Below are 10,000 nucleotides of genomic sequence, written 5' to 3' on the forward strand. Positions count from 1 at the left end.
TCATCATCATCATCATCATCATCATCATCATCATCATCATCATCATCATCATCATCATCATCATCAATATTATCATTATTATTATTGTTATTATCAACATTACCATAATCATTAATAATATCATAATCATCATTAATATTATTAATATCTGCGCCAGATAAAATCAACTTCTGTATGGACAAGTGTCACCTGCGCTTCATCTCGGAACAAGTGACGAAAGCCAAGCGCATGAAGATCCCGCCAGACACGCAAGTGGTAAGTGGTTTGTCTTAAGCTTCGTGATATTGAATGATTGGAGGGTATTTTGGGTTTTCATCGTGTTCTGTAAGTTAGGAGTAAGTGGAAATGAAAAGAAAAAAATGTATCTGGATTTTTGAATAGGAGAAAGAAAGGTATTTGTTAGTTTTTTGTTGTTGTTTTTTCCTTCGTCTCTTCCACATCATGCAAATTACTTCAGTCAGTTAGTCGATTCATTACTCGCTCAGTCAGTCGATCGAATCAGTCAATCCATCCATTAGTCTGTATAAAACCCGAGCGAACGCAAACAATTTTTCTAATAACAAATCAAATAAGTCAGTTAGTCAATCAATCACTCAGTCAATCACTCAGTCAAATCAGTCTATCAATCAATCAGTCACTCAGTCAAATCAGTCTATCAATCAATCAGTCAATCAATCAATCAGTCAAATCAGTCAATCAGATCAATCAAATCAGTCAATCAATCACTTAGTTAATCACTCAGTCAAATCAGTCAATCAAATCAGTCAATCAATCAATCAGTCAAATCAGTCAACATAAAACCCGAGCTAACGCGAACAATCTTTCTCAAAAAAACAACTTCGCAGCAAGATCCGCACGATCTTCCTTACTCGCTCAATCAAATCAAACCAATCAATCCACCAAACCACGCAAACAATCCGAGCGAACGCAAACAATCCGAGCTAACGTAAACAATCTCTCTTTACTAAAAAAACAAAAACAAAACAAAAACACTTCGCCTCCAGATCCGCGCCGCCTTCGAAGTGCTTGTGTTCCCGCCGCCGCCCCAACGCCGGTGCCGCCACAGCTGTGCCCGGCGCCACGCTCGGAGACTCATTCCTGGCGTCTTGGGCACGTTGAGGAAGACTCTCCTTACTCTACGAGAAGTCATCAGGTAAAGTGTCGGATGGTGTGTGGAGGAAGTATGGGGTTTGTGGTTTATGGATATATATTTTTTTGGGGGGGTGTGAGGTTTTTAAGGAATGTCGAAATGGGAGGTGAAAAGTTACGCTTTACATATATAAACATACACACACGCACGCACACACACACATACACACACACACACGCAAGCACATACATACACGCATACACACTCAAACACACACAAAAAGTCTCGATAACGAGGAAAACGATTAAAAAAAATCATTCATTAAATATCTTCGTCTCTCTCTTCCCTCCCCCCACTTTTCCTTCCCTCCCCCTGCCCTTCCCCTTCCCCTTCTCTCCCCCTTCCCTCCCCATCCCCATCCCCTTCCCCTTCCCTCCCCCTCCCCTTCCCCTTCCCCTCCCCTTCCCCATCCCCTCCCCTTCCCCATCCCTCCCCCTCCCCCTCCCCTTCCCCTTCCCCTTCCCCTTCCCTCCCCCTTCCCCTCCCCCTCCCCCTTCCCTTCCCCTTTCCCTTCCCCTCCCCCTCCCCTTCCCCTTCCCTTTCCCCTTCCCCTTCCCCTTCCCCTTCCCCTTCCCCTTCCCCTTCCCCTTCCCCTCCTTCAGCGACACCGGCCAGAAGTATGAGATCATCCCGAAGACGTTCAAGACAAGGCGGCACCACCAGGAGGCGTGTCCAGACGGCTATGTCCTCATCGGAAACAAGTGCGGTAAGAGACTTCTGTCAGCCTTGTGTGTTTGTTTGTTTTTGTTTGTGTTTTGCGATTTTGTTCTGTGTGCTCCTTAGAAGAAAAATTCAGTGTCATGTCATATCATTTGTTTCCGTAGTTCATTCACTTATTACGGGACTAAGGATTTGTCATTTTATATCAATATTGGTTTACACAGGCACACGCACACGCACACGCAGACGCACACGCACACGCACACGCACACGCACATGCACACGCACATTCACACACACACATACTCACACATTATATATATATACATATATATATCTATTAAAGTCATTGCCACCTAACGAAATCGCCCTCGCAGTGGCGTGCAGCCAGGGGTCATACCACGACCCGCGCAGCAACCTGTGCCTGGCATGCCCGGCCGGGAAGTACCAGGAGCGCGAGGGCCAAACCTCGTGCCAGCCGTGCCCGCCCTCCGCCCCCCCGGGAGGCCCTCACAAGCCCGCGGCTCGCAACGCCTCCGAATGCTCTGGTAATTTTGAGTCCTTTATGCTCGGACCTTGTGTCTGTCCACTTAAATTTTTAAAACACCTGTATATTTTTTTTTGCCAATGCATCACCTCAGGAGTGTGTATATCCCTTCGTCAGTACAATTGCCACTATCATTACCACTATTTGTCATCCCTGTCACCATTATATCTTTTATTATTACTATTACAGTTATTCTTATCGCCTTACCAAACAGACGCGTGCCCTGCTGGTCACTGGAGCATTGACGGCTTCAGCCCCTGCCGCCCCTGCCCGGCCGGGACCTTCCAGTCTGACATTGGTAGGGTAGAGTGCATACCCTGCCCGGAAGGACTGACCTCCCCTGGTGCCGCTTCCTCGCTTTCTCAGTGTCTCCAGGGTGGTGAGTGGTAGCTGGTGGACGAATAGATATAGAAAAATAGATATAGAAAGAGAGAGAGAGAGAGAGAGAGAGAGAGAGAGAGAGAGAGAGAGAGAGAGAGAGAGAGAGAGAGAGAGAGAGAGAGAGAGAATAAAGGGGGGGGGGGGGGAGGAAGGAGAATTCAAATATATTTATTGATACATAGATACTTGCAAAGCAAAAGAGGTAATTAGTCATTTTACTGAGGCAGTCTGTATGGCAGTCTGCAGTCCCGCTGCATGGAATCATTTTATATTCTGATTAGAAATGTGAAGTGATATTTGGTTCCAAGAGTAAACCTAGAGTCCTGGGTCAGAAAAAGGGACAGCAGTACAGTTTTTCTTCATCAGATAACATTTATTATAATGCCCCCACCTCGTTATATACTTCAGCATATCTCTCTCTCTCTCTCTCTCTCTCTCTCTCTCTCTCTCTCTCTCTCTCTCTCTCTCTATATATATATATATATATATATATATATATATATATTACATAACTGATATTTCCAATCTTTCAATCTTTCTCCCAATAGCTCAGGTTTGCCAGCCGGGGCATTTCTGGAGTCGCACATCCCGACAGTGTGAGAGCTGCCCCCAAGGGTACTACCAGCCTGACCAAGGCGCCTCCTCCTGCCGCCAGTGCCCCGGGGGCGTCGACACTGACCACACAGCTTCCGTAACCGTTGATGATTGCAAGAGTAAGTTCTTTATCACACTCTTTCGTTACTCTTGCTTGTCATTCATGAACTTGAGTATGATTTGTTTTAACCCAACGACATTTTTATGAAATACCTAATTACAAAATATATTCTCCAGGACAAGAATGCGGTGGTTTTGTGGGGAATCTCTCGGGTGTGTTCGAAACCCCAAACTACCCCGGCAACTACCCAAACAACGCGAGATGCACTTGGATCGTTAAGCCTGCAAAAGGACGGAAAGTTCTTGTAGTCGTGCCTGAAATTCGACTGAGTCACGATCAGTGTGGAGACTACCTGGTGTTGAGGAAATCCAGTGAGTAAAGAAACTGATTGTGCTTTATCCTGCTCCAAAATTACAACAATAGAGATATGCATATACATGTAATATTCAATGCATATGCCATCCCGTGGGTCGAGTTCACGGCGGTCGACTCGGCATTAGCATGCTTGGGTCAAAGTCAGGGCGGAAAAAAAAATACTAGGCGTCTTACTACATCTTCCCGTGGCCTAGAATGCATTTTCCTGTACGAGTTTGCCACGGCTATTTAGCAAGATAAAAATCCGTAATATAATGATGGTATCTACAATATTCTTTTTTCCGCAAAATTAAACATTATCATCTACTATCCCCCATATGTGCACGATATTACATTTGATTTCCCTCTTTCCCTCACCATGCCACTACGTAAAGCACATATATGAAATCCACCCTGACTCCCGCTGAATTCCAGAATCGCCGTACAGTACCGTGACCTACGAGACGTGTTCGAGCGTGGACCGGCCGATGGTGTTCACTTCCCGTTCCCGCCGCCTCTGGGTTCACTTCCGCAGCGACGGGAACGGCACGCAGCAGGGATTCCGCATACGATTCGTCACTTACAATGGTTGGTTGGGGGGACGATGGGGGAGGGTGGGGCCGGAGTTGGCTTCGGAGTGGGCATGATAGAGCGAGTGAGATTTATTTTTATTTTCATTTAAGTATTTTAGTGTTTGGTTTGATTGTTTGTTTGCTGTGTGTGTGTGTGTGCGTGTGCGTGTGCGTGTGCGTGTGCGTGTGCGTGTGCGTCTGTGTGTGTGTGTGTGTGTGTGTGTGTGTGTGTGTGTGTGTGTGTGTATGTGTGTATGTATGCTTATGCGTGTCCGTGTGCTTGTGCATGTGTGTCTTCGTGTATATGCCTGTAATAGTCCATTTATCCTTTGATATTATCCTCACCCGATTGTTTTGCAGAGGAGTACCACAAGTTGATCGAAACAATCGTGAAAGACAACCGCCTGTATTCCCTTCACAATCACCTAGAGATCTTGAGGGTAAGAAATCGTCCAACGTATTGTTAACGGATTCTCTACCGTTTGCTGTGAGAGAACACACACACACACACACACACACACACACACACACACACACACACACACACACACACACACACACACACACACACACACATATACACATATATAATCATATATGTATATACATGTATATATATGTGTGTGTGTGGATGTATATGTGTGTATCTTTATATATATTATGTATATGTATGTATGTATCAATGTATAAGGTCTTTTTCCATTATATGTTAGCATCATGCCTGTTGTAAGCTGCAAGTCGTGCTAATCCAGTGCCGCCATTCCCAAGCAGGACCGAGAGCTGCTTCCTCGCCTCCTGGAGGTGGTCGCGGAGCCCATCAAGTACTACGAGTATGCGAAGAAGAAGGAGAAGCTCTTTCCCTCGTCCTTCATCAGGCTCCTCACGCCCAAGGTCAGGCGGTTCTTCTCGTACAAGAGGAGATAGTGACAATCGGAGGGAAAATGGAGTCGCCTGAGGGAAGCGTGTCTTAGTCAGTGAAATGAAGCTAATGAAAATGAAAATGAAAAAAAAAAAAAAAATGAGATGGAATGTAAACAGTTTATATGAAATGTGAAAAAAACATGTGAAGTATTTATGTAAATGTATGTAGGCAAACACACACGCGCGCGCGAGCATATGACTCACTGGTTACCAATTTTTTTTTAGGCCGGCGCCCTTTGGCTTCCACGCCCCCCCCCCCCCCCCCCCATGCACATGCGAACCCACACCTATATTGGTATGTTTCAGATTATAAATAACGATATTAAAAGTATATGTTTTCACAAAAAAAAAAAAAAATAATAATAATATTATAGTAAACCAATTTATTTAGCAGTTTTATCTTTCGCTCCCCCACCACCCCTTTTCCTTTACCCCCCCCCCCCCCCAAGTGACGCGGCACAACCCACTTTGGGATCCAGTGGTTTACACACACACACATGTATATGTATGTATGTATATATGCACAAGAGTGAATATACACATATATAATATATATTACATATACATATACACATATGCGTATATCATAAATATATATATGTATATATATGTTTATGATATACATGTTTATTTGATAATGGAGTTTGTGTGTGTGTGTGTGTGTGTGTGTGTGTGTGTGTGTGTGTGTGTGTGTGTGTGTGTGTGTGTGTGTGTGTTTGTGTCCGCGCGTGGGCGTGGGCGTGGGCGTGTGCATGTGTGTATGTGTATATATCATATATATACATATATATATATATTATATATACATACAGATGCACACACACACACACACACACACACACACACACACACACACACACACACACATACACATATATATGTATATGTGTATATATGTATATATGGATATGCATGTATATATGCATATATATATACATATATATACATATATATACATATATATACATATATATACATATATACATATATATACATATATATACAAATATGTAATGTATATATACATATATATGCATACATATATATATAATATATATTATATATATATATATGAATTTATGTATATGTTAAAGTGAATGCATGTATGTTTCTATTTTACCCATATAGCATAGTTATACCGTGTGCTTAGCCCTATATGTATATAAAGTATCTGATATTTGCAGTCGTACGCATAACCGTATCTGCAGTTTATCTTATAGAATAAAGAATAACATTTATAAGAAGTTCAAGCTTTAATGATATAATGTCTAGCAAACACTGACAAAGGAAACACAATGACAGAGTTTTTTTCTCGAAATGTCATATCAGTGTTTTCGATATTTTTCTGGTCTCCTTAAATAACTTAACATGAGGTGCTGCGAATCCTTATTGCTTAGCTACAATGCATAACACATAACGCTAATTTGTGTTCGTTCACTTTTCTAGGCTTATACATACATATACATTAAATTCATCATGTGTTAGCAGAGGCAACGAAAGGACGAAGGAGGAAGCACGCGAATATACCGAAGGCCTTTTTGTTATAGTGCTTCGTCGGGGCACGAAGTAGCAGCTCGCAGAGGAATCGGTATAGCGAGGTCTTCGGTCTGTTGGTGTGTTTTGTTGCACTTCCCTTCGTTCTTTGCAATTTGGTCAACATGAATCCTGCCCAAGAGGAAGCGGACATGTAATTTATTTCTGTAGCATAAACATAGATGTCTTTATACAGTATATACTTATGCGTACTATATGTATAGGCTTGTGTAACATATATATATATATTTACGAATATACGTATGTATGTATATATACATGTACATATACACGTGTGTGTGTATGTATGTGTGTGTATATATATATATATATATATATATATATATATATATATATATATATATATATAACAACCCTCCCTAACCACGGACTCAGTAGGATCTCAATAGCTCCATAGACATTACCTATCTACTCATACTAGAGTAATGGTAACAAAGTTTTGCACACATTCCTCTTGGGCATTGCATTGTTCCATCTTACATAAATACCTTAGTACATCTGACATAGGATTTGAATTTCTTAAACAATTTCCATGGAGTTCCCAGGGAACTCCATGGAACTCTCCTTTTAGTGGGCTGTGTAGTATGGTTTAGCCCTGGTCTACCGGGTCATACCTGAAACGAGGTTCGAATCCTGGTCAGGGAGTGTTGTTATTTATCCATATGTATGTATATATGTATGCATATATATATTTATGTATACGTACGTATATCAATGTGTATACATATACATATCTATATGTATATACATATACGTATATATGTGTACACATATGTATATGTATATATATGTATATATACACATTTATGCCTATACATATGTATGCTGTACTATGTATATGTATATTTTAGGCACAAATAGTTATATATGATCTCGTATTTATTTATCATATAATTCACTATGGCAATCAGTGTTTATTTCATAAAGCAATACATATTTCATTGAGATTATCCTTAAATCTAAGAAGAGAGAGTGATTAAGAAAGAAGTGATTGATTAAGAGAGAGAGAGAGAGTGAGAAACAGAGACAGAGAGGTAGAGAAAGAAAGAAAGAAAGATAAGGGGGTGAGGGAGAGGGAGAGAGAGATATAGAGAAAGTGAGAAAGAGATAGTGAATGTGTGTGTGAGTGAATGAAAACAGAGTAAACAGTTTTTCATATTGCTGCATAAAACAGCAGCTCGTCTACTTCGCATTCTGCCTATATGTACTCTTTACGAAGTTAATCTGCTCTATACATCATTAATTTCAATATATTTTCACGAAAATAAAGTGTACTTATCCACACTGTTTTTTTTTTTTTTTTTTTTTTTTTATATCCTTCATATAAGGCCTATTAATTAATTCAGCAACAATTAAACGGTTATTTTTTTCTTCTGAATGCCTATTTTTCTCTCCTTAAACAATATAAAGGACAGGTACTGGGAGACTTGGTCAAATGATGTAGGCCTACTATACAGCATGTACACGTACGAATTCATGTTATGTGTGGAATAACGATCTTAAATTACTTGTGCTGCACGAGGTAGACACACACACACACACAGACACACACACACACACACACACACACACACACACACACACACACACACACACACACACACACACACACATACACATATACATATATATAAATATATTGACTTATATATGTATATATATATATATATTTACTTATATATATGTATATATATATTTACTTATATATATATATATATATATATATAAATAATATATACACGTGTGTATACATAAATAAGAATAAAGAATAAGAATAAGAATAAGAATGAAAATGAGAATTAGAATAACGATAAAAACAAGAATAAGAATGAACAGAATAATCATAAGAATAAGAATAAAGATGAAAATTGAATAAGAATAATCATAAGAATATAGAAAAAGAACAAGAATAATGATAAGAATGAAATAGAAAGAAAGAATAAAAAATAGAACAAGAACAAGACTAAGAAAAGAATAAGAACAAGGACAAGACAAGAATAAGAAGGAATTAAGAAAAATAGCAATAGCAAGAACACCAAAAATCAACAATGAAAATGATGATAATAATAATCTCAATCAACACTTCAATTTGATCAACACTTCACCTCATGAAATTTCTATCAGTATTCCCCAAGTGTTCAAGGCCAGAGAGATAATTCAGTCCGTTACTGAATCACTGTTAGAGTCGGAGCGAAAAGAGAAACAGTGAGAGAGAGAGAGAGAGAGAGAAAAAAAGAAGAAGAAGAGAAATGGAAGGATAGAAAAGAGAGAGAAAGTTTAAGAGTGTTCACGAGAGAAAGAAAAAAAGAAAGAAAGAAAGAAACAAGGAAAGATGTAGAAAAGAAGAGAAAGAAGTGTCACGTGTTGTTGCTGTTTTTTTTTTTTTGTGAAACTGACATTCTATTTCGAGTGTTTTAGAGTCACAGAAAAGGCTACAGAGGATAAGTACAATCCTAACACTCAGGCCTTTTCGAGCGCCGTCGCTGGCAAGATGTCGGACGGCGCTGAGAGAAACCCTTTGGACGATCTCGGCGACTCCTCGTCAGGAGCTCCGGGCGTTCCTCCTCGAGACGACTCGGGCGAAAAAGGGCCAAGTTCGAGAAAGACAGAGGTCATTCTCGATGGGGGTCGCTTGCTCGCCGAATCTGCCAAGCAACCGACGGCGGTGAAGGACTGCGGGCAGGGGCGTGACAGCTCCGAAGCGGGTGACGAATATCGCTCCTACAAGACGCGGTTCTGGGTGTTGGCGCTCTTCTCCCTCATCAGCCTCATGCAGGTGAGAGCTGAATTATTTATATCTGTGTGTGTGTGTGTGTATGTGTGTGTGTATATATATATGTGTGTATGTGTGTGTGTGTTTGTCTGTGTGTGTATATATATATGTGTATGTGTGTGTGTGTGTGTGTGTGTGTGTATGTGTATGTGTATGTGTGTGTGTGTGTGTGTGTGTGTGTGTGTGTATAATTGTGCATACATATGCATACATATTTGTGTATATATGTATATATATATATATATATATGTGTGTGTGTGTGGGTGTGTGTGTATTTGTATACATATATATATACACATACACATGCGTGTGTGTGTGTGTGTGTGTGTGTATGTAAGTATGTATGTATGTAGTAAGTATGTATGTATAAATGTGCTGTTTGGTGCGATGTGGTGTGGTGCGTCTAGTATTCTTGTTGAAATGCGGGCTTTAA

The 10,000-nt window shown here is 40.4% G+C and overlaps 2 protein-coding genes across 5 annotated transcripts in view; both read left to right on the top strand.

Annotated features, from left to right (window-relative positions):
* LOC125035434 (signal peptide, CUB and EGF-like domain-containing protein 1) overlaps positions 1 to 5,320 on the top strand; it is a 77,331-nt gene extending 72,011 nt beyond the window's left edge. For all 3 annotated transcript variants that reach the window (XM_047627838.1, XM_047627839.1, XM_047627840.1), the window contains 10 exons: positions 158 to 255; positions 1,005 to 1,153; positions 1,753 to 1,856; positions 2,188 to 2,358; positions 2,572 to 2,736; positions 3,287 to 3,451; positions 3,570 to 3,764; positions 4,183 to 4,335; positions 4,680 to 4,759; positions 5,091 to 5,320. In XM_047627838.1, coding sequence (XP_047483794.1) covers positions 158 to 255; positions 1,005 to 1,153; positions 1,753 to 1,856; positions 2,188 to 2,358; positions 2,572 to 2,736; positions 3,287 to 3,451; positions 3,570 to 3,764; positions 4,183 to 4,335; positions 4,680 to 4,759; positions 5,091 to 5,243 — 1,433 coding nt within the window. In that variant the 3' untranslated portion in view covers positions 5,244 to 5,320. The remainder of the gene's footprint in view (positions 1 to 157; positions 256 to 1,004; positions 1,154 to 1,752; positions 1,857 to 2,187; positions 2,359 to 2,571; positions 2,737 to 3,286; positions 3,452 to 3,569; positions 3,765 to 4,182; positions 4,336 to 4,679; positions 4,760 to 5,090) is intronic.
* Positions 5,321 to 8,760: 3,440 nt separating this feature from the next.
* LOC125035307 (solute carrier family 49 member 4 homolog) overlaps positions 8,761 to 10,000 on the top strand; it is a 12,022-nt gene continuing 10,782 nt past the window's right edge. For both annotated transcript variants that reach the window (XM_047627609.1, XM_047627608.1), the window contains exon 1: positions 8,761 to 9,570. In XM_047627609.1, coding sequence (XP_047483565.1) covers positions 9,286 to 9,570 — 285 coding nt within the window. In that variant the 5' untranslated portion in view covers positions 8,761 to 9,285. The remainder of the gene's footprint in view (positions 9,571 to 10,000) is intronic.

Source organism: Penaeus chinensis, chromosome 19 (genome assembly GCF_019202785.1).
Source record: "Penaeus chinensis breed Huanghai No. 1 chromosome 19, ASM1920278v2, whole genome shotgun sequence".
Lineage (NCBI taxonomy): Eukaryota > Metazoa > Arthropoda > Malacostraca > Decapoda > Penaeidae > Penaeus > Penaeus chinensis.